At 39.7% G+C, this 24,960-nt stretch overlaps 1 protein-coding gene across 11 annotated transcripts in view; it reads right to left on the bottom strand.

Moving 5' to 3' along the window:
• MACF1 (microtubule-actin crosslinking factor 1) overlaps positions 1 to 24,960 on the bottom strand; it is a 375,956-nt gene that overhangs the window by 51,877 nt on the left and 299,119 nt on the right. For all 11 annotated transcript variants that reach the window (XM_027864644.1, XM_027864643.1, XM_027864645.1 and 8 more), the window contains 9 exons: positions 19,317 to 19,478; positions 18,880 to 19,050; positions 15,353 to 15,519; positions 10,052 to 10,211; positions 8,607 to 8,933; positions 8,038 to 8,122; positions 7,263 to 7,504; positions 3,952 to 4,158; positions 1,975 to 2,094 (listed from right to left, as the gene is read on the bottom strand). In XM_027864644.1, the coding sequence (XP_027720445.1) occupies positions 1,975 to 2,094; positions 3,952 to 4,158; positions 7,263 to 7,504; positions 8,038 to 8,122; positions 8,607 to 8,933; positions 10,052 to 10,211; positions 15,353 to 15,519; positions 18,880 to 19,050; positions 19,317 to 19,478 (1,641 nt within the window). The remainder of the gene's footprint in view (positions 1 to 1,974; positions 2,095 to 3,951; positions 4,159 to 7,262; positions 7,505 to 8,037; positions 8,123 to 8,606; positions 8,934 to 10,051; positions 10,212 to 15,352; positions 15,520 to 18,879; positions 19,051 to 19,316; positions 19,479 to 24,960) is intronic.

The raw sequence follows: 24,960 nt of genomic DNA on the forward strand, positions 1-24,960 counted from the left end.
TGGGGCAACATAGTAGAAAGAATACTTTATTTCTAGTCAGATTACATGACTAAATTACATTACAAATTCCTGTTCTGCTACTTAATTCCTGTGCAAACCTGAGAAAATCCCTGCTCTTCATTAGGTTTTAACTTCTTCCTATGATGCTCTGACTCTTAATTCTGAACTTGCAGTGGGTCAGCATTGGTAGCTTTAGTCTAGTTTAGATACCTATGATGATTACGACTGCAGAAAATCTTAAATTTTCCTTTATCACAGGACTTAGTAGTCAACATAGCATTTACAACTTATTAAGCAGAAAGACTGAGATCCCCCTCTATCATTTTAAAAACATCTTTTGAGTCAGTATACCAAAAACCCACGATTACATGGGGCTGGGAACTCTCCACCCATTGAGCATTTATGGTCTTGATACAATTGCCTGAAGCTCATCAAAACTGAATGATTTGCCCTTGGTCACTCAGCTATAAGTATGCAAAGTCATATTTGAACCCAGATCTCCTAGTACTCTAACCACAATGCCTTTCATTTCAGGTTGGAGTTTTTAAAGTAGCAAAGTAGGTACCCTTGCTACAATAGATTCAAAGTCAGTTAACTCTTGACATAAGTGCAATTTGGGGGTACACATACAAAAATTGCAACTAGTAGCAGTGGCAGGAATACTTAAAAGTTCAACGAAAATATACCTTTTATTTGTGGCTTGCATCTATACTTTAATTGACATAGAGAACTCCTAAAGAGCAGACTCCCGGCTGTGCCTGTAGAGAGTGGCTCAAGGTCATAAAGCCAGTATGTGTCTGGGGGGATGACTGGAATCCAGGGCTTTCTGACTCCACTATGTCACAGCTTCTTCTATGTCATTGTTATTAAGTTAAATTTTAGGAAACACTTCTAATGTAAGAATGGTCATATGCCATCCCATACATTGTACTTACTGAATCCAATCAATAACCAGCTTTTGTTTGCTCTGTGTTTTAACTGAAAAAAAAAAAAAAAATTCCTTTCCTGTTGAATTTCTGCTAAGAAACTACCAACTACCCTCTCTTCTGTGCTATGAACATGTTTGCTGTTTCACAAAACCAGAAATTCCTCTCCTTCCTCTAGAATTTCCTGTACTAATTCTTGGACTGCTACTATGCCAGTGGATCATTTTATTTAATTCAGGCTAATGCTATCTGCGGTACTTGCTGGGTTCAGTTTGGAGCACTGCATGTGCTCTGAAGGCCTTGATAAACAGGAAAAGGTGACCAATATGGTGAGAGGCCTCAAGTTACTGTCATAAAATAAGTATCTGAAGGAACAGGGGTGAGAAAACTCAGGGAGGACATGATAGCTCTCTTCAGGTATTGAAGGGCAGTCATTGAGAAGAGAGATTCTATTAGTTCTGGTCAGCCCTAGAAGGTACAAGGAACGATGGGTAGAAGCTGCAGGAAGGGAGTTACAGATTTAATATAAGGTAAAACTTGCTAACAGAGTTGTCTGAAAGCTATAGAGGTTGATTAGAGATCTTCAAAAATAGCCCAAATGACTACATGCCACGCATCCTGTAAGGAAAGACTTTTGTTCCTATACAAATTGTATTAGATGGTCTTTGGGTCTCCGAGATCCTTAGAAAACCACTGCTGGACATTGTGTATTAATTCCTCACTCTAAGCCCAATGGGATTATTAGGGCAGCTAGGGTGGCACAATGGATAGAATACTGAACTTGGAGTCAGAAGACTGTAGTTCTAATCCAGCTTCAGATACTTACTAGCTACATGACCCTCGGCAAGTCACTTAACCTCTCTTGGCCTCAGTTTCTTCATCTGTGAAGTAGGTATAATAACAGCATCTACCTCACACAGCTGTTGTGAGGATCAAATAAGATACTATGTGTAAAGTGCTTTGCAAACCTTAAAGTGCTATATAAACATGAGCGATTACCATCAATTACTATTATTATCATTACTTTCGTTAAGACCATTATACTTACCTTCTGAACTTGTAGCTGTGCAGTGGTCTGATCTTGCTCCAGACGGACTGGACCAAGAGCCATCAACTTCCGTTTGGTTTCAGCCACCCAGGCTAATTCTGCATCAGCAGCTTGCTCATACTATCAAACGAATAGGAAAACAAACACATTACTACAAGCTAGGGTTCACTCTCTAAAGTGCTTCAAATTTACCTAATATAGAAAGGTCCCTACTTATGCTAATAGAGACTCCTTTCCTCTCTGTAGAGTCTCCCTCCCTGCCTCCAGAATGTAATTCCTCCCTTTATAACACCATTCCTTTGGTCACTAACTGCCTTATGTAATACTATTGAACTTAATATCCTATTTCTGTGGAAGCAATTAATGAACTTTGTAGGAATAAGCCTATATGGATTTATGTGATGGAGTAAATGAATATGGGTACATAGCTGAAAACAGCACTCACCACAAAAGAGAATTCAAACACACAAGAAATGATTATTTCTGCTAACCCCTCTCTGTACCCAGACTGTGAACCATGAGTTTTAAACAAGTATTTTATGGTGAGTTTAACTGGTGGTATGTCTCCTGCTCACTGTAGGTGATCTGGGGACATTTATTTAGTCAGAGAGCCCAGCAGCTCCAGAGGAGGCTGTTAAACTGCAGAAGAATCATGCTGGTTACAAACCCCCAGGAACCAAAGCAATGATAGATTGCTTGAGAGTTGTTGCTTTGCAAACTTTAATGAAGAATATACATTACATGTATTTTGTATATGTTAATGACATATCTTAACATTTACCACGTATAACAGGAACATATGTTATAAATAGGAATACATATAAAATATATACATATAAATATCTCCTGCATTAAGTTATTCTTATCTAGACCGGACCTATGCTTCTTCTTCATTTTCAAATCTGACAAGCTGCCTGTACAAATATTTAAAGATAAAGTAACCTTTCCCTAAGCAAGCAAGAGAGTAGTTTACTTTCCATATACTGTTGAGGGGATGAATATCAACCTCCGGATGACATGTGAACAAATGCAGATAATTAAAATGACTCAATCTGGATAAAGTTCACACCTTCAATGTGCCTGTCTTAGATGGATCTGGGCAGGCCTGAGATGGCTGGGCCAAGACAAACCTAGCAAATGACTCTCAATTGAAGAAGTCTCCTTATCGATGTATAATGCTGATGGAATGCATATATACTGCCTACCTCACAATATTGTTGAAGCTCAGAAGGAAATAATGCAAACTCACAACACTCTGTAAATTTTAAAGTGTCGTACAAATGTTGGCTCTTATGTAATCCCCCTTTACAAGTTTTAAAGCACACAGCAGCTCTATGTCAAAGGACACTTAGACAAAGGAAAAGTAAGTTACCATTTTTCTAAGAAAGCAAGAGAGGGAAAAAGCCAGGAAATGGGCTGTTCTCCTTCCTGAGCTAGCTTTGCTTTGCAAAAGTGACCAACACATTTAATGACTGGGTTGGTCTAGATGGCCGTGCTCTCCTTCAAGCATCAAAGGTCTACAATCTATGATTTGGCAGAAATTACAGCTGTTTGCTTCCTTCCCGAGTCTGTCCAATTCTAAGAGAGTTTATTATTCCAGACAAAAATAAGAAAGTATTTAGGCTACAACTGGGGACTACGGATTACCTACTATAAAGCACCGTTCACCAGTTTGGCAGTGCTATAATTAGGAAAGGGTCTTTCTTTCCATATACTTCTCCTTTATGTTCTTCCATCAAGGGCCCAATTATTCCCCAACTACTCCCTCAGCCTTGGTACATTCTCCTGAATCCTTACTCAGTTGCTCCCTAGCACTGAGATCTGCCCACAGGATTCAATTTGTCTTGATCCTGTGATTCCTGTTCTAAAAACTGTGCTTGTACTGGCCCCACTGGCCATGCCTTCCCATATGGAACCATCCATTGCCGCCCCCGACCCCGTCAGAGACAGAGTTCAGAAGTAGAGTACATTCAATACCTGTTGTGACCTCTGGATAGCTGCATCGATTTCATCCACTCTCTGCCCAATGGTGTCACTGACCAGTTTGTACTGGTCATTGGCATCAGAGACTAATTTATCCAGCCCCTCCCGGGCTCGCCAGGGCACCAGCTCCAAGAGGGCCCGGCTCACCTCATTCACTGTGTCCAACACTAGCCTGTGCTCCATGACCTCCTTCTTCAGCTCCTAAGAAAGGAAGAGAGGTTTTCAGGCCACACAAATTTTCAGGCTAAATAAAACACAATTAACAGCTACCTTGGGGGGGAAGTGCCATCTCTGTCACATATCCCAAAAGGGTTCTGACCTCTTTCCTTCAGTTACTTTTTTTCTATTGCAAAATGTTCAGTATATTCCCAACCTGATTTTCTGCTTAGTTGCTACATGTTGGAAGTCTTTCTGAATCTTTGGGTAAAAACTGCTTGCTATATGTCCTTTTCCTTTTAATTTATTTAAAAAAATAAGGAACAATATACCCCTTTTTGAACAATTACTCAAATCCTCCATCTTAAATTTAATAAGGTAGAACCAAACAAATCAACCAGAAACTACCAAGCAAAGAAATGCTTTTTTTCTGTGCCCTTTTCCAGGCTAGACCCATCTAACAGTTTTAGCCCTTTTCCCCTTTCTTCTTTAAAAAATCATGCAGTTGTAATCAGTGTATATACAGTTCTGGTTCTGCTGAAATTGCTCTGAATAACCTCATGTGGGTCTTTTAAAATTTATTCTTTGTTTTATATAATTTTAAAATTCACTCAATGATCACTGATGAATGGCAAATCAAAGTCTTGGGAAATGCTTTAGTTTTACTTAGATTTTTATGGTTTTGTGAAGCACAAGGTGTTTTTACTTTAGTACCCTAAAAGGCACACACATTAATGTGTCTGCTCCCTGCCACCAGCAGTAGCAGCAGCAGCAGCTAGCACTTTTATAGTGTCTGTTATGTCTACTAAGTACTTCACAAATACTATCTCATTTGGTCCTCACAACAACTCTGCTATTATTAAGCCCATTTTACAGATTAGGAAACTAAGGCAAACAGGGTCTGAGAGCAGATTTCAACTCAGATCTTGCTGACTCTAAGCCCATCATTCTATCCACTGTGCTATCGAGCTGCCTCTAAACCCCTACACATCCAAACCATTTCATCAGTTGCTGTGTGCCAAAAATTCACTGCCTTCTGGTAATGATTCTCTCTCTCTAAAGGGATCAGCCTTCTGGTAATGATTCTCCCTCTCTAAAATTAGCTACAGGGGCAGCTAGGTGGCACAGTGGATAAAGCACCGACCCTGAAGTCAGGAGGACCTGAGTTTAAATCTGGCCTCAGACCAAACACTTGACATTTATTAGCTGTGTGACCTTGGGCAAGTCACTTAACCCCAATTGCCTAAAAAAAAAACCAAAAAACAAACAAACAAAAAACAACAACATAAAATTAGCTAGGGTTCTCCCTTGGATGATGGGCACAGAGTCCAAGAACCATACTTAAAGTCTTTACACCTTGGCAGGACTTGAATAAGCTTGTATTCCATCTGTATGACTTTTGAGAAGAAAAAGTTATATCCAGGCCATCTTTTAAATGTTACCTATCAGGTCAACTTTTCATCTTTTTTAGATCCTGAATCTGTCATTCCTTTGTATTACATTTCTAAGCTTTAGTTCATTTGTAAATTTGACAAGCATGACACCCATTGTCTTTTTTTTAAAAAAAAATTCTGAACTTAAGTAAAAACCAAATAAAACGAACATTTCAATATACAATATAGAACAGAAGACTGCTTGAAAATGTCAATCTTTTATGTAAAGCTTAATTTTCTTTTAAATTATATAATAAATTATATTATATTATTAAATCACTAATAATTAGAGAAAGTCTCTGAAATGGCTCTGAGGTAGCACCACACACCCATCAGATTGACTAAGTCGCTAAGATGACAGAAAAGGAAAATGACAAATGCTGGAGGGGATGTAGGAAAACAAGTACACTAATGTACTGCTGATGGAGCTGTGAGCTAGCCTAACCATTCTGGAGAACAATCTGGATTATACCAAAAGTGACTATTATGTCCAAACCTTCTGATCCAGAGATCCTACGTCCTACTGCAAGTCAAAAGGTAGAAAGAAAGGTCCCAATAAAGAACAAAAGATTCCTGGTGACATTTTTTGTAGTGAAAAAGAAACAAAGTGGATGCCCATGGAGTAGGGAATGACTAAGGAAACTAAGTAGTGTAATGCAGTATCATGAAACAGTAGGAAACCATGACAATGAAGACTACAAGGAGGCATGAAAAGACCTACATGAGGCAATACAAAGTAAATACGCAGAGATAGGAAAAGAATATACACAATGACAACAGTGTAAATGGAAAAAGCAACAACAACCCAAATCACAACAGAACACTCTTGTTAAATGACCAAGGCTGGGTCTGAAAAAGGGAAATGAGAATGCACCTCCCTTCCTTCTTTACAGAAGTGGGGAATTATGGGCAGCTGGTGGTGACATAGTACACAAAGCACTGGTCCTGGAATCAGGAAGACCAGAGTTCAAATTCAGCCTCAGACACACTTACTTACTCAGGCACACTAGTTGTGTGACCCTGGGCAAGTCATTTAACTGCTGCCTGCCTCATTTTCCTCTCTGTAAAATGGAGCTAATAGCAGCACCTACCTCTCAGGGTTGTTGTAAGGATTACATGAGGTAGTATTTGTAAAGCACTTTGTAAACTTTAGGCACTATACAAATGCTAGCTATTATTATTATGAAAGTGGAACACAACACAAAGTCAGACTTGATTAATGTATTTTATTTAAATGATTGTTTTCTTTCTTTTCTCTTTATTCCTCATTCTTTATAATAAAGAATACCTCTCAGGTGGGGGAAGGCAAAGGCATGTGTTGGGAAATGAAGGTGATACAAAAAGAAAAGATTTTAATAAAACTTTTAAAATGGTTGTTAGATGAATGAATAACTCTTAAAAATAAGCAAATTCCCTAGGGATATTGAATATAATTGTTTCCCTATAAAGGCTTCTTTAGGCAGTAAGATTTGCCTTGCCTATCATATGCCTTGTATTAAGTTCAAAGGGTTTGCCAATGAAATCTGTTTCCCATGACCCAAGGAGGATATGGAAGGTCTCCATGTAGTGGAAGAAGAAACTATGGAAACATTTTTGATTTTGATCCAAGGTCACAGAGCTGAGGAGTGGTATCATAGAGCTTGAACCCAAGTACTGACTTCCTGCCAGGGACAAAACAGAGAGATTTCATTTCTCACGCTGTAACATGTGGCTCACCTTCTGTCTTTGTTGAAACTGAGGAATCTGCTCCCCCTTAGGAGACTGTCCTCCACTGGTTGTCAGCTCTGCTTCTACCTTACTTAGCCAACCAGTTAACTCGTCGTGAGTGGCCTGGAACTTAGTGGCAAGTTGGCGGGCCTGTTCTAACGTTCTCAGGGCCTTGGAACTACTAACAGTAAGGTCAGCATAGCGGGTCTTGATCCCGTCCAATTTCTCCTGGATGAGGAGCACCTCCTCCCCTGTGGGGAAAAGCAAAGAGTGCAGTGAATCATTTCTGTCTAAGAGGAGGATCTTGTCTACTCTCCTTTGGCAAGTAAAACACAACCACAGATTTCTATCTCTTAATAGCCGTTTCCCCTGTTCCTTTAAACTCGGACTAAAGGTTTTTAATGCCCTTTTTCTGTGCCTGAAAAAAATGTGCCATTTTTGAGACTGCTAAAATGAGAGAAAGAAGCCTTCTTCTTATACACTTTTCGAATTCCACAGAATGATGACATTCCGCATCCTTTGCTTAGGAAGAAAAAAGAAACACAGCCAATCTTCATCTAGAAGCAGATGTGAGACAACAAAGTCTTTCAGTGTCCCCAGAGACTTAACAGGAAATAGGAACACAGGGTCAACAGCCTCCCTGGAGCAGCCTGTAATACGATCAGCAGGGACTAAGTTTCTCATATAGAGAAAGGGAACTGGCTCCCACAGATCATCTAACTGACTGGGCATGTGAATGACCTAGGAACTAGGCAAGTAGTCAGAGCTGCTCATTTCATGATACCTGTTGTTTGTTTCAGAAGAGCTTGTCCATTCTTAATAGCTTGATCTACATTCTTTTTCCTGTTAACAATCTCTTCATTTAAAGCCTGAAAAGAAAAGAAACAGCATTTTAATATTTCTGTCAAAGGGCTTCTAATGGCATAGAAAGGGATGTAAAGCAGAGGTGAGACTGAGACCAACTTCAGGGTAAGCAGATATACTGTTAATGAAGGTCAGATAAAACATGGGCACTATTTATCTCACTTTCCTCAGCTGTTATTTCCATTAATTACTGCATCCCTTCCCCATCCCCCTTTTTAAAGGTCTTCTGGACACACAGCTAATTCTGTCATTCTATGTCTTAGTGAGTAGCTGACTTTTTAACAAAGATACACATAAGTATTTTAAAATCTGCGCAATCCTAGAAGAGTGTTAGCCTAATGTGCCATATACTTGGTAAGTTTTTTTTGCAATCCTTGAGGCATCCTAGGGTTGACTAAAATGTAAATGACAAAAGGAAGAGAACAAACATGAGTTAGAAAGAATGAGATCATTCAGTAACATAATAAATAGGATGGAAAACATGAATACCAGGTGGTCAGCATGCTGCTTCTGCAGGACATCCTGTCTGTAATCCTTTACGAAGACCGAGCTGAGCTTGTCCTCAGCTTCAGCCAACCAGTTGAGCACCTCCACCTCATCCTCCCCAAACAGCCTGGCGTTAGCTACAGCCTGTTCAAGCAGGGCTGCTTTTCGACAGCACCAGTCCTGAACCTCACTGTAATGGGCCTGCAAGGCCTCTAGCCTGTCAGCCAGGACGCCCTGCTCAGCTGGACAGGTCAGGGAGGAGAGGGACTGCCCAACTCTGACTGCCTGCTGCACATCAGCTGCTCGGCTCTCTATCTCTTCCTCCAGAGCCTGAAAATCCGGAGTGGAAAAAATGAACAAAAGAAACAAAATGAGGGGAAAAAAATTCAAGAAATTAAAGTATACACAGAACAATGAAAAACCAATGACAAAACAAATGAATAATAATCCACCCTCTGAAGGGCACAAATAATATGAAATACTCATGAACAACAAAAGAGGTTTTTGTGATGGTAGCCTGTCAAACTCCACTACTTTTATCTAAGACCTGTTTATTGTATCTCAGCTGTATCTCTGGTATCCATCCATCCATCCATCCATCTATCGCCTTTGCTTTATTCTTATGGTCACCACTATGGTACAAAGTCTCATTATCACCCCTCTTGCTTATTTTACTAGCCCCTCAACAGGTCTTCCTGCCTCTACTTGTTTCCAATTCTAATCCATCCTTCACAATGGTATCAGATTAACTTTCTTTATGCATAGATTAATCAAACTGTTCTATTTAAAACCCTGCAATGGCTCTCCATTACCTACTGCATAAAATTTACTCTAGACATTAATATGATTCCAACATATCTCTCTAGCCTTATCTTATTACTCTGCTCCACACATTTGATGCTTCAGCCAAACTGGACCCTTTCCCTTGAAAACACCATGCACTTTCCTACCTTCATACTCTGCCATTCCCTATGCTTAAGTGTAACCCTCCTCCCCACCTCTAATTGCTGAAATCCTAAACATCTTTTGAAATCTCAAGCTTAAATGCTACCTCTTTCTTAATGCCCAAATAATAAGTCATCTCCATTTGGACTTCATAGAGGTACAAACAAAAGTTCTGAGGTACTTTTCAGTCCAACTCTGTGTTCTACATATGTGTGCATCACATCTTCTGACTATACTATAAGGCTCCCGAGGGCAAGGTCCACATTTTAAAAAATCTTTTTGTTACCCCTCAATGCCTAAGCACAGTACTCTATCCAATGTTTGATGAATAAATTTAAAAGATGTGAGATCTCACTCAACACAAGAATGACTTTAAATATTTTAAATAAACCCGAGAAAAAAAAAACCGGTCCTATGGACAGGTGCTAAATGCTACTGGATAGATCATTTGTTTCTAAGATTTCTGATTTCCAGCTCAGTGTTGCATTATAAACACTTCCTACCTTGTGGCGCACAATCTGCTGCTGGATTTTGGCAGTCTGGGTGCCAACTGGCTCTGAATTGGCAAGTTTCTTCTCAGTCACAGATAAGAAGTCAGAAACAGGCTCAGCTGTTTCATGGAATTGTTTTGCCAGAACCAGGATATCCTCCAGCTGTTTTTGCCTACATAAAACAGAAGAAGGTGCTACGTTAGAAAATCAAACCAACCCGTACAACATTACTAGCTCCTTCAGTCCCAAAGTACCAAGTGCAATACACTGTGTGAGTGAGCACACAATATTGTGGGCAATTTATGAATAGTTGTTGAAATGAACTCAAATATACAGCAGACCTAATCTTTACCAGAGTCTTTACATCTCTCTCATAGTAAAGAGAAAACAGAATTATGCCTTATATTTATATGTAACAACCTTAATGTTTTCAAAAAACTTTCACATCCATTATCTTAGTAGTAGTTTACAACATCCTTGACAGAAGGGGCCGGGTCTGTGATTTCTACTTTATAGATTAGGAGGGCTGAAACTCAAGAAGATGATGTGATCTTTCTGCCCAAGGGCATACACATAGCTAGTGGCTGGAAGGCCCTTCTAAGTACAAGTCCAGAGCTCATTTTATGGCACTGTGCATGCATATTCTCCTGGTCTCACAATATGATACCATGGCATCCACTGGAATACTGCCACACTTCAAGAACCCATGATTTTGCCACTACGAGCACTCTGCACTGATGCAGATCACAACTCCTTTATGGCATAGCAGATACTCATGAGCTATAATTGCCCAGACAATTTCATCAACCTGAGAGTAATCTTGATGAACTTTGCTAAACCGATCCTCATATGACACAGAACATAGTCTATCACTTAGATCATATCTAGGACGTTTTATTTCGGTAGGAAAGACAAGAGATTATGCTTTGCTGACAATGCCTTCAGAATCAAGGCACCCTCTCATGCCTCAATGTATATGAGAACTAAAAAGTCAAGAAATGTTAGAAATCTTCAGATAGGACTTCTATCTCCTCTCCATATGCTAGCATATAAAACTTCTTCCTAGCCCTAAAAATTATTTAAAAAAACACCAAAACATGTTTGTACTGCACATGAAATACCTAGTCTGGGACACTGAAAATATATAATCTGGCAACTGTAGTAAACCAGCAAATTAATTGGTAAAAATTAGTAAATGGTGCAATCTTTACCATCTCTGAATCTAGTTTGTTTTTTAAAATGAATTTTCTAATAATTCTTGAATTTAGAAACACAAATGTACTTCTAAAAACTCTCACTTCTATTATGCTTACTCCTTTAAGTAATATAGCTGGGTGAATTCTTAACTTTTACTTGGTCCAGTAGTTTATTAGTTCTCCCACAACTTCCCAATTCTTTGACATGTCTAAAAGTCAACCAACTCTAAGAAAATTTGGTGGAGTTTCTGTTGTTGTTGTTGTTCTTTGTTTTTTTTTTGAATGGCACAATGTCCCACAAAGGTGCCCAGGCACAGAGGTCTTAATTCTCTAACTCCCTGGCTATGATTAACAATGTTTTTTTCTAATCAGGACAAGGGTGGAGACAGTAAGGAGAAATTGTTGCTGTTTGCTCAGTATGGGTTTTTTCTTATCTCTTTCAAGGTGGGGTCAAGGAGGAATTAAATGTTTGCAAAATAGAGGAAAGGCAGACAAATGCCAGAGGACTGTAGTAACACTACCATACTCCCTTCCCATTAGGAGGCAAGTCTTCAAGCAACCTGTCTATGGCTGGATTTGAACTCAGGTCCTCCTGACTCCAGAACTGCAGCACTCTACTTTACCACCCAGCTGCCATTTAGGAAATGGACTAATTAGAATACAAATAGGGTAGTAAGAGGACTTGAAAACAGGAATCCAGTAAAACAACTGGAGACATTTATCCTAGAAGAATAATAGCTAGCATTTATATAGCTCTTTAATGTTTACAAAATGCTTTACAAACATTTCATTTTATCCTCATAGGTAAGTAGGTAATATTAGCCCCATTTTACAGCTGAGGAAACCAAGGCAGAAAGAGGTTAAGTGGCTTGCCCAGAATCATACAGCTAGTAAGTGTTTGGGGTCATATTTGAACTCAGGTCTTCCTGATTCAGGAAGATGTTTTCTTTTCTGAGCCAGAGAAAAAGAGAATTAAGAGGGACATGACAGCTTACTTCCTCAGCTTTACAGAAGAGTTAGACTTGTTCTGCTTGGTTCCATTAGGCAGAAGTAGTACCAAGCTACATGGAGGTAAATTTCTATTCACTATAGAAAAACTTGTTAACAATGTCTAAAAATGGAATGGAATAGGCTGTGTTGGGATTACTATACAGCTATTCAGTCTGAGATTGGTGACTACTTGTCCAGGATACTGTCGATGTAATTCATGAATCATGCAAGGGGAAACCAAGGCCTCTAAAGTCCTTTCTTATACTAAGGCTCTATGAGCTAGTTTCCTGGCCCTGCAGTGTAGAAAGCAGCAAAATTAGAGACCTTCAGGGAGGAGGGATGTCAGGACAGGCAGGCGGGCAGGCAACCTACCAGAAGTGACCCAAGAGGGGAAATGGAAAATCTGAAAGGGACATGCCTTCCTATCCTCCCTTTCACTACACAATGGATCACCTAAACAGGGAGGCAGCTGTGGAGAAGTGGAAAGAGAAACAGACTTGAAGCCTGGACACCTGGGCTCTAGTTCTGGTTCTGCCATTTACTAGGTGAGCAGCCTTGGGGGCAGCCTCAGTTCCCTCATCTTCAAAATGGGGGTAACTCCCTTTCTCAGTAGGCTGTTGTGAGCAAAGTGGTTTGTGTACCTTCAAGTACTACTAAAGTAGGGAACTCCTTTCAATGCAGATGGGCAATTCTTCTGCAGCAGAGTTGGTTAGAGTGCTGGACCTGGACTCAGAAAGAACTTGGCTTGAATCCTGTGTCCAGACAATCACAAGTGCATTAGTGTCCATGTGCCTCAGTTTTCTCATCTGTTAGGTTCCTTTCAGTTCTAAGGATAGTAGCCCATCTAATAGTCATAGTTGCCTGGGACTTGCCCAGAGTCACGTAAGCTGGCTGAGGTGGGACCTGTGCCCAGGGCTCCCTAACTCTCTATCTTGCCTCTCTACACGTGATAAACAATAGTGAATGAGTCACCAAGAACAGGTTAAACTGGGCCCATCTGTTTAAGAAGGTAGGAATGGAAAGATTTCAATTAACAAATTAACAATTAATTAACAATGAACAAAAGTGAAAATGAACAGTATTTCTTTTGCTTTCAAATTTTAAGCTTCAGTTATCTGGAAAATTCATGTATTCAGGTCAGTTTATTCTCTGACAATGCCAGCAAAACATGGTTATAGTATTTTTTTTTGTGACTACAGCAAAACAATACATCCTAAGTCATATTTCTGAATCTCAATATCCTCTCAGAATTCTCAACATGCAACAATGAAATTTCCATATCAAACAAAGTTCCTGCTGGCACCCACTTTTCTTTAGTACCATTAGTTGGTCTCTTTTTTTCCAGAGTCACAGAATATTAGAGCTGGAAGAGACCTTAGAGTGCATCTAATTCCCTCATTTCACAGAAGAGGAGACTGAGGCCCAGAGAGATGAAAGGATTTGCTTAAAGGACATAGACACCAGGGACAAGAATCTTAGCTTACTAACTCCTAGGGCAATGCTCTTTCTACAACATCATTCTGGTGCAATTTCTTAATAAATTTTGGCATAACAGTATCATGACACATTCTTAATGTTATGATTAAGTGATATAGAATAGCAGCTTAGTGCTTATGACCAGGCATTAAGGTCTGTCTTACAGAAAAGAGACTAGATTTTTTTCCTGTTTGCTTACGCTGAGAAAGTAGAACTGGGATTCAAATATGGAAACTATAGGAAGGTAATTCAAGCTACTTCTGGGATGTGGGCAAGGTGGCAAGTTCCTAAAATCCTGGTCTTCTATTTCCCTTAGAATATCCACTTCATCTAGCATATTGGGGCAAAAAGGAGGGCTAAAGTTAGAACCAATCAAATGCACAATAAGATAATAGGTTATCACCCTACAGTAACTCTCTAATTAGCCTTTAACTAAAAAGCTTCTAAATTTGGAATGGTATAAGCTTACAAGTTGTTGTTATTCAGTTGTTTCAGTCATGCCCAACTCTTTGTGACCCCATTTAGCATTTTCTTGGCAAAGATTTGCCAAGTTTGCCATTTCCTTCTCCAACTCATTTTACAGATGAGAAAACTGAGGCAAACAGGGTTAAGTGACTTACTTAGGGTCACACAGCTAGTAAGTGTTTGAGGTTACATTTGAACTCAGGTCTCCCTGACTCCAGGCCCAGCAATCTATCCATTGGGCCACCTAGCTGCTCCAATTACAAATTACCCACTTCCAATAAACACAATAATTTTATTTCTGTGTACAGAAAGAACTGCTTCCACATAATGCCTGTTGTGTGGCCATTTGCTAATAAAGGAACCGCCAGAGCAGAGTTCATGTAGCTCCTTAAAGTTCCTGCCTCCTCTTCAAGGCAGTAGACTAGCTGCTCCTACTTACAGAAATAATTCTAGCCCAAACCAGTAGGCGTACAAGAGGAGAAACTTTTTCAGGCTATTTTAGCTCATTTCAAAAGAATTATTCTTTTAAAAATAAAGGGAAAAAAAGGTTATTTAAAAAACTTGGTGGGTAGGAGGAGAGAAAATGGGGAACATCTTGGCCGGATTCTTTTAAATATCCTCCCACCACTTGATATGCAACAGAATAATCCTACTATAGCAGTGTTTCTGATGTAGAAATTAAATAGATTATCTCTACCACACCTAAACTTAAAGCAGATCAGCTGGAGCCCATTACATGTCAGCTCCCATTCATTAGAACATTTAAAACTCATGTCACTTCTTCGTAGTAATCATCCCATTATAGCATCTTTGACACAAATTCAGGACCATTTATTTCAATATCATATACTGGATTTTCAACACTGGTTATGTGTGATGGGGATAACACAAGCACCTTAGAAGGTTGCTGATCTTTTTTTTTTTTTTGGTGAGGCAATTGGGGTTAAGTAACTTGCCCAGGGTCACACAGCTGGTTAGTGTCAAGTGTCTGAGGCCGGATTGGAACTCAGGTCCTCCTGACTCCAAGGCCCATCTACTGCACCACTGAGCTGCCCCTCGAGGGTTGCTGATCTTATTGAAACACAGACTGACCCATGTTATGTCCAAGAAGAAGTTTAGTAGTGAACAGAAAAACAAAGTATCTTGTCCTCCCCTGCTCCCATTCCTTTGTTCCCTCTGATTTTACCTGGCTGCTGCCTTGCTTAATAGTTCAGTCCATCTCCTTCCCAGACTCTCCAGCTGGCTCATGATCTTCTCTCTATCAGCCAGCTCAGCAGACTGAGCAATCCTTTCCCCTTCTGCCTGAAGCATGTCCACAGTAGCTTTTCGATCGTCCAGGAGTCGCTGGAGCAGCTGTTACACACATTTTTTTTTCCAAGAAAAAAAAGTCACAGGGCTGTCAGGAAAGCTATCTCTCAGCCTGAAAAAACACCAACCTCTAAGGCTCAAGTCAGATCCCAACAGCTCGAGTAGATACTAGAATGATTTTTTATCCTGAATTCAAAGATAATGGGACATGCCAAATCACAGAATGTTAGAGTCAAAAAAGACAAATCATCTAGTGTAGTCCAATACAGGCATACCTTGTTTTATTGCACCTTGCTTCATTAAGCTTCACAGATACTGCATTTTTAAAAAAACAAATTGAAGATTTGTTGGCAACCCTGCATCAAGCAAGTCTCTCGGTGCCATTTTTCTAACAGCATGCATATCATGACTGTGTCACATTCTGGTAATTCTTGCACTATTTCAAACCTTTTCATTATTATTATATCTGTTATGGTGATCTGTGATCAGTGATTTTTGATGTTACGATTGTAACTGTTTTGGGGTGCCATGAACCATGCCCATATAAGACAAAGATTATATGTGTTCTGACTGAACCACTGACTCGCTGTTCCCATCTCTCTTCCTCTCCTTGGGCCTCCCTATTCTTTGAGACACAACAATATTGAAGAATATAGTTGAGAAAGCAGTGGCAGGGTTTGAAATGATTGACTCCAATTTTGAAAGAAGTTCTACTATGGGTAAAATGCAGTCAAACACCATCACATACTTCAGAGAAATCTTTCATGAAAAGAAGTGAATCGATGCAGCAAACTTCACTGTTGTCTTATTTTAAGAAATTGATACAGCCACCCCAACCTTCACCAACCACCACCCTGATCAATCAGCAGCCGTCAACAGTGAGACAAGAACTTCCACCAGCAAAAAGATTATGACTTGGTGAAGGCTGGGGTGATGTTTAGCAATAAAGTATTTTTAAATTAAGGTATGTATATCTTTTTTAGATATATTATTGCATATCTAGAAGACTACAATACAGTGTAAACATAACTTTTATATGTACTGGAAGACCAAAAAATTTGTGTGATTTGCTTTATTTCGATATTTGCTTTACTGTAGTAATCTGGAACCAAACCTGCAAAATCTCTGAAGTATGCCCATATTAGCCAAATTAATTTAGCCATGGAATACTTTGGGGGCTGATTAAATGAAATCCAACAAACATTTATTAAACACCTCATATGTGCAAAGCATTGTGCTAAGTGCTGTGGATACAAAAGAAAAAGAAAAGAAACAAAAAGAAAAAAGAAAAAATTCCTGTGTTCAGTGCCTTATTTCCTATGGGGAGGATAAAACATTTATGTAGGTAAATAAATATGGGACAACTGAAGGTGGGAAAGAATAATAATTGGGGGAACTAGAAAAGGCTTTCCATAGGAGGTGGCACTTGAGTTGAAACTTGAAGTTAAGGATTCTAAGAAGCAAAGTTTAGAAAGGAAGGCATATATTTTAGGCCCCAGGGACAACTCTATAAAGGGTAGGAGGTAAGAAATGGAATGCTGAGATTAGGAAACTGTGATTAGGCTAGCTGACTAGAAAGTAGAGTACAGGAAAGTGAGCAATGTGAAATAAATGTGGAAGGGAAGACTACAGACAGATTGTGATAGGCTTTAAAGAGCAATTAAGGAGTTTCTATTTTATGCCAGAGGCAATAGAAAGCCACTGAAGTTTCTTCAGCAGAGAAGTCAAACTACTAAATCCATGCTTTAGGAAGATGATTTTGGCAGCTGTGTGAAAGATGGTTTGGACAGACAAAACTGATGAGACTTGGCAAGGAACTGAAGGTATGGGGCAAAGAGTCAAAGATGACTCTTCTGTTTGTGAACCCGGGTGACTAGAAGGTTGGTAGATGCCCTTAAGAGAAAGAGTTAAGTTTGGAAGAGAGACGGGTTAGGGGGAATGGGAGAGGGAGAAAGATGAGGTCCTGTACATAGTGAGCTTGAGATAATGATGGGATATTCAGGTGGAAAGGTCCAATGGATAGTTGGTAATGCAAAACCGAAGGTTAAAGATTTGGGATTGATATATAGGTCTGAGAGTAGTTTGCATACAGATGATAACTGAATCTATGGAAACTTATGAGATCAATAAAAGATTAGCTTTAGAGAGAGTAGAGGATGGAGTATAGAACTTTAGTAGATGACCACGATTGGGGAGGGCCATGGATAATGATTAAACACAGGAAACTGAAAAGGTTCAATCCAACAGGTAGAAGGAGAACTATGAAAGAGCAGTGTGATAAAAGCCAAGGGAAGAGAAAAATAGGCAGAGGGTGGAGCTGGTTAATATTGTGAAAAGTTGCAGAGGGGTCAAGAGGGATAAAGATTGGGAAAAGACCATCAGATTTAATAGTTAAAAGTTATATACCTTGGAGACTGTATATTTCAAACATACTAAGGACACCAACATAAACTGGACCAAGAGGGTTTGGGAGTATGGAATATCCCTGGGGAATGCAGGAGGAGTCAGGGAAATTGTAGAGCAAAATAAGCCTATCCACATACCTAAAAAATGCATAATGTAATAATTATTTTTGTTACATCACACTTAAAATTTTAGAAGGAAAAATACTAACACTGAAACTTCCTCAAGTAACAACAATTCACATTATATGGAACATCAGGATTCTGCGGAACAAGGTTTGGAAAATGCTGACTTGACCAATCTCCTCCTTTAAAGCTAGGTAACTTGAAACACAGTGGGGAAGGGACTCACCTAAGTCACACAGGTAGCCCTTGTCAGACTAAGAATTTGAAACTTTTTCCCAACTCCCAGGATGGGGACCTTTCCATTATGCCTAGCCATCTATCCCCAAGCAAAGGATAATTACAGTCTCGAAAAAAATTTTTATCTCCCTTTCAATGATCTGTTATACACATATGATGAATATTTAAAGATAAAAGAGCAGAGACTTTTATCTTGTGAATATTTAGCATAGCTACTAATATAAACTCAGACACATATAAAGACAACTATGCCACAAATGAATAGACAATTCTTAGACAATACATATATCGATACCTTTTCCAGTAAACTGTAGCTGGCCTACTAATACACCCAGACACCTGTCTTTTTTTTTTTTAAACATAATACCATAGATCAAACACTGAAATAGGTAGTATGACTAATAAGTAGAGGTCTCCAGTACAATACAGAATACGATGAAGTCATTTTGGCTGCTGAATGCCAGCCACAAAGATTAAAATACGCCAATGAAATCACAGCTCCTGTTTTCCTTTCCATACTACCACAAATGAATTATGAATTTATTCAAAGCTACCAGCTGTGCTCTCAAACTGCATACAACTGTGTGGCCTTTTACTCCCTAGCATTGTCATGGTTCACTGTCCCAACATTCTCACTTACCTTCTGTTCTTGGATCTGGGCTTTCACCACTTTATACTCAGCAGATGGAGGCTTCTGATTGGCTATGAGATCCTCTGTGTCTGCCAACCAACTGAGCAATGGCTCCAAGGCATCCTGAAACTTCCCACAATGCAACAGGGCCTCCTGTAGTTGTGCAATTCTCTGTGCTACCTGGATTGTGTGTACATAAGTGAGGTCAATAGAAAGACAGATCTTGATTTCAATTGTAACATTTCAACTGTAAATCTTGGCTCTCCACCCCCACAAGTAATCCTTGTTGTTAATAGCCTGTCTTTCAACAGTTCGATTTGGGGCTGCATTTTAAAAGGAGAATCTGGATTCCGGTTATTCATTTTCTGGTCCTACTGCTTCCAGAAGGTGTTCTTTGTTCACAGGCCACAGGACTGTCACTTTCCCCCTGGTCCTCAATCACTCACCTTTTTATTCAGCGTGTTCCATCGAGCATTGATCTCTTCTATGTCATGTTCTAAGCCTTGCACATCACAGTTTTTCCCTGCACTCTGGATCAAGCCCTGGCCAAGTCCATTCACTTGCTGCAGTTTCATCTGAAGGGGATCAACTTGCTCTTTCTGAAACATCTAGACAACGGGCAAATCAAAAAGACAACTGGATTGGGTGAAAAGGGCTAAGATCTACTATATCCCTTTCAGAAGGTTCAGAATGTAATGATGCAGGACAAATTAGAAAACAAATCAGAAGAAAGAAGACATTTACATGGGAAACTCAATATCTAGTGCAGAAGACTCTAAGTCCCATGCTTTTTCAAGAAGTTAGCCTCAATCTTGGCTCTGCCATATTATTAGTTCTGTGATCATGGATAAACCACTTCCCTTACAAAATTAAATATGATTTATATCAGAACTAAAAAGCTCTGAATGTTGTTTTAGCTGACCAAACTGATCACTATCACAAATCTCTGATCAGTGACTTCACTGAACCTGTTTCCCCATCTATAAAATGGGATAATACTACAAGGTATGAGGAAAGTGCATTTGTAAACCATTAAGTACTAGAGAAATGTGACATATTATTATTTTGAGATATTATATTTCAACACATGTATGCACAGAATCATGGAATCCCTGAACTAGAAAAGACCCCAGAGCCATCTAACACAACTTAAACAAGCATAGGAATGTCCTCTACCATGTCTCCAATAAGTAGTCCTCCAGCCTTTGCTCTACTAAAGGGAGATTATTAACCCTTAAGGCCAGCCTATTGCACTTTTATATATATTTAAAAATATTAAGCCTAGGTTGATCTTTCTGCAAGCAGAGAGCAGAAGTCTAGACCCCTGGATGCAACAATTCATTCAGGGAAGTTACTGACACCCAGCTATGCTTTGGTCTTTACTGCAAGAAGTTCTAGACTGCTTAATTTTTTAAAGCTAAAGGTACATGGAATAAAAAAGTATCACCCTTACAACTTCACAAAATTAAGTGTGACTTACATCAACAATGAAAAAGAGGGATGGAGTCAAAAGGCTGGAACTTAAGAGAAAGATAACACTGAGAGTTGTTTTAGCTGATGAAAGCTTACCACTATATTTGTAACTCTTTGATCAATGACATGACTAGCTGGAGCACAGTGTTAATGAAGCTAACATCCAAGGCAGAATATCCATACAGACTCCTGTCCATGGCCACAACTTGCACCCCTACTTAATCTCAGTCTATAATATTATAAATGCATGGCCTCGGGATAGTTGTCAGCAGCTAAGTATGGAAAGGGCTATAAAAATGCCAACAAAGCTGAGCAGGTCAATAATGTATCTTTTGTACAAGATAGGTAGGCATCAGAGATCACTCTTCATTGTAAAATGATGGAATTCTCCCCCCCCCAACAAAATAGCAACATAGATTCGGAGGTGGAAGGAACTTTAGAGGCCATACAGTCCAACTATCTCATTTTACAGGTCAAAAACTGAAGCTTAGAGAGTAGAAGTCATTTGCCCGAGGCCTCAGAGCTGCTAAGTGACAAGAGAGGTCAATCTGTCATGAAATTAAACCTAAATCAATTAATCTTACATTTACAATTAAACTATTTTTAAAAATTCAACACAACTATAGCTACAGCTTCCCCTCCTCCCACTGTCTCAGCTGAGAACCTTGCCTCATATTTTCCAGAAAATATTGAAACCATTTGCCATGAGCTCCATCTTTCTCTCTCCTCCTCAGCTGAAATCCCTCAGATGCCTTCTGCCACTATCTCCTTCTTTACCCCTGTCTCACACAAAAAGGCAGACCTACTCCTTACCAAGTGTAACCCTTCTGCCCGTACAAGCAATGCCATTCCATTCTCCAAAAGATTGCTCCTTTCATCATTCCAATTGTCTTTTACGTTCACTCTCTCCTTGTCTACTGACTCCTTCTTTACTGTCCATGTCTCCTCCGTCCTCAAAAAACTCTCACTTGATCTCATAGATGATTCTCAAATCCACCTTTCCTGCCCCAGTCTCTCATCTCCAACTGTCTTTCAGACGTCTCTCTCAAACTCAACATATCCCAAACTGAATTCATTATCTTTTCCCCTAAACTCTATCCCTTCCAAATTTCACTTTCACTGTTGAGGGCATCACCATCTTCTCAGTCTCCCAGATCTGAACCTTAGGTGTCATCTTCGATTCCTCACTCTCTTTCTCACTCCCCCATATCCAATCCATTGCCAAGGCCTGTCAATTTCACCACTAGGACATCTTTTGAATATGCCACCTTCTCTCCTCTGATACTGCCAACATCAGGCTACAGGCCCTCATCACCTCATGCTTGGTGCATTACAATAGTCTGCAGGTGGATCTGTGCACCACAAGCTTGTCTCACTTCAATCTGGTCATCAAAGTTTCCAACACCATGCCATCCTTCCACTTGATAAACTCCAATGGCTTCCTGTTACCTCCAGGATCAAATACAACATCTTCTGTTGGGATTTAAAGACCTCCATAGCCTACTCACCCCCTTCCCCCAGATTCCAGTCTTCTTACATTTTCCTGACACCATGGACTCTATGATTAATTGACATTGGCCTCCTGGCTGTTCCTCACACATGATATTCCATCTCCCAACTCCAGGCATTTTCTCTGGCTGTCCCTATGCCTGTAATCCCCTCCCTCCTCATCTCTACCTCCTGGCCCCCTTAAAGGCCCAACTAAAATTTCACCTTCTATGGAATGCCTTTTTTTTCCCTCCACATAAATCATTTTATTCTGAACTTAAGAAATAAAACAAGCATTTCCAAAACACAGAATAGAAAAATAAATGACTGCACGTGAAACTGCAAACCAATTACGTACAACTTGCTATTCCTTTTAAATATATAATAAAGTTATCATGTAACTTTCTTTTTTTTCTTCCCTCCTTCCCCCTGCTCCCACCCTAAAGATGGCTACTATCAGCCACAAATATGTATGTGTATATGTGTTTATGTAAAATCATTCTATACACATTCCTATTTATATTAAATTACCAAGATTTTCTAAAAACCTTAGAGGAGAAAAAAGGTATCTTTGCTGTTCAAGAACAATGGAGAGATAGCTAATTTCCCCAAAGGAGAAAAATGTTATCTATACTAAGAATTCCTGTAGTGATCAAAGGACAACCAGATCCTCTTTCTCTCCATTATAAGATTCTTGGACTCTAGTGCCAGGTAGGGCCGCCAAATAAGACTACAGGACAGGAGAAGCAACAGCCCCAAAGAGCAAACTCAGAGGAAAACCTGAAATCTTGATTTAGACTCATGGTAACTGAGACAAGCCCCAAATTAGTACACTAATGATGATAGTGATACAACATATGACTGATGACATGTGAATCAGCTATAACTAGGTTTACACAATCTCTGAGCAATCCAATCCTTACTTGAACCACAAATACCCACTATAATATCATTTCCAAAAAGTCATCTATCCTCTGCTTGAAAACACTTCTCTCTCCTCCCCCAAGTGACAGGGTACTGACTGCTTTCTGGGGCAATCTATTCTACTGGATAGCTCTGGTTTATAGGAAGTTTTTCCTGATAGATAAAATCTGTCTCTCTTTAACCTGCTGTTCCTAATTTTGCCTTCTGGAGCTATACTAAATACACTCTAAGTCTCTTCTAGCTGGAAATACTTTGGATACTTAATGGCAATGATAATGTCTTCTCTGAGTCATGACTTGGTCTCATTGTTCCCACAGTCTGTGGTGATGCAATTTTGAGTCAGAAGACTTGGGTTCAAATTCAGACTCCGCTACTAACTCCTTGTGTGACTTTGGAAAAATCATATAACCTCTCTGTGGACTGGGTTTCTATATTTGTATAATAAGGAGACTGGACTAGACCATTTCCAAAGTAACTTCTAGCTCTAAACCCTATTAACTAATGGTCCTCCTGCAGAATCAATCAACAACTTGATGAGAAGAATGCTTTCAGTTTACAAACTGTATATATCAGACTGACTGGTTACATATTCTGGGAAAGTAGGTGAAGTCCCACTGATACTGTAGGATATAGGAAAACAGTAAGAGCCAAGGTATTTAATCAATTTGTTTCAGGATAGGAGAAGATGTTTACTCTCTAAAATTAAGTAGGAAAAGATACAATCAGCTGGTTTTTATGATATAGGAAAAAGTCTTTAATTAGAAGCAGAGTTCTAATCCTAGCTCTACCACACCCTCATGAAAAGGCCAGGATCTCTGGGAACCCCTTAGCAGATGAAATAGAGGGAACAAAGAAGAGGAGAAGGTCCCTGTACTTTGGTTTTGTGCAAAGTAAAATATGGATTATGGTGACCACAGAGGGAGTTCCTCCTGGTAATGGAGGACCAAAGGACCTGCGGATACCTTTTTTTTTCTTCTTTTTTGAGGGTGGACAAAATAGTGGAGAAAGTAGAATTGCTTTACTAAGTAGGACTCATTCTGGGGAAAGCAACCTTAACCTTAAGGTAGCATGGAGTTATGACACTGGTGTATTTCTCCTGATGTTGGGCCCTATGCAGCAACTCTCCAAGAAAGAGCTGACTTCCTATGGAGAGGCTACTTATTCTTTTTGACCTTTCTACAGCATTTGACATGGTCAATCACCCCCTTCTCCTTAATACTCTCTAGGTTTCTGGGTCATTACTCTCTCCTGGTTCTTCTACCTATCTGACCACTTCTTTTTAGTGTCCTGATAACTTAGGTAGGATCATAACTTCTAACTGTAGGTATCCCACAGAGTTCTGTCCTGGGTTGTTTTCTCCGTCTATACGATTTGGTGATCTCATCAGCTCCTGTGGATTTAATTACCATCTCTATGGTGATGATTCTTTTTTTTTTTTTTGGCAAGGCAATGGGGTAAAGCGACTTGCCCAGGGTCACACAGCTAGTAAATGTCAAGTGTCTGAGGCAAGATTTGAACTCAGGTCTTCCTGAATCCAGGGCCAATGCTCTATCCACTGTGCCATCTAGCTGCCCCATATGTTGACGATTCTTAATTCTACTTTTCGTGCCCCAGTCTCTCATCTCCAACTGCCTTTCAGACATTTCAAACTAGATGACCTGTAAACATCTTAAACTCAACATATACAAAATTGAATTTATTACCTTTTCTTCTAAACTCTCTCCCTCCCAAAATCCCCTATTACTGCTGAGGGTACCCCCATCCTCTCAGTCTCCCAGGTTTGAAGCTTAGGGGTCATCTTTGATTCCTCACTATTTCATGCCCTTCTTCCACCCCCCAGCCCCATAACCCAATCTGTTGCCAAAGCCTGTTGATTTCATCTTTGCAACATCTCTCAAATACACTCTGCTTCTCTCCTTTAACACTGCCACCCCTCTAATACAGGCCCTCATTATCTCACACTCAGGTTACTGAAACAGCTGCTGGTGGGTCTGCCTGCCACAAGTCTCTCTGCACTTCAATCTAACCTCCATTCAGCTGCCAAAGTGATTTTCCTAAAATGAAGTTCTGACCTTGCCACTCTTCTACTCAGTAAGTTCCAGTGGCTCGCTATTACCTGCAGAATCAAATACAAAATCCTGTTTGACATCCAGAGTCCTTCCTAACCTAGCCCCTTCCTACCTTCCCAGTCTTCTTATACCTTAA

Source organism: Vombatus ursinus, unplaced genomic scaffold (assembly GCF_900497805.2).
Source record: "Vombatus ursinus unplaced genomic scaffold, bare-nosed wombat genome assembly UNPS02014775.1, whole genome shotgun sequence".
Taxonomy (NCBI): domain Eukaryota; kingdom Metazoa; phylum Chordata; class Mammalia; order Diprotodontia; family Vombatidae; genus Vombatus; species Vombatus ursinus.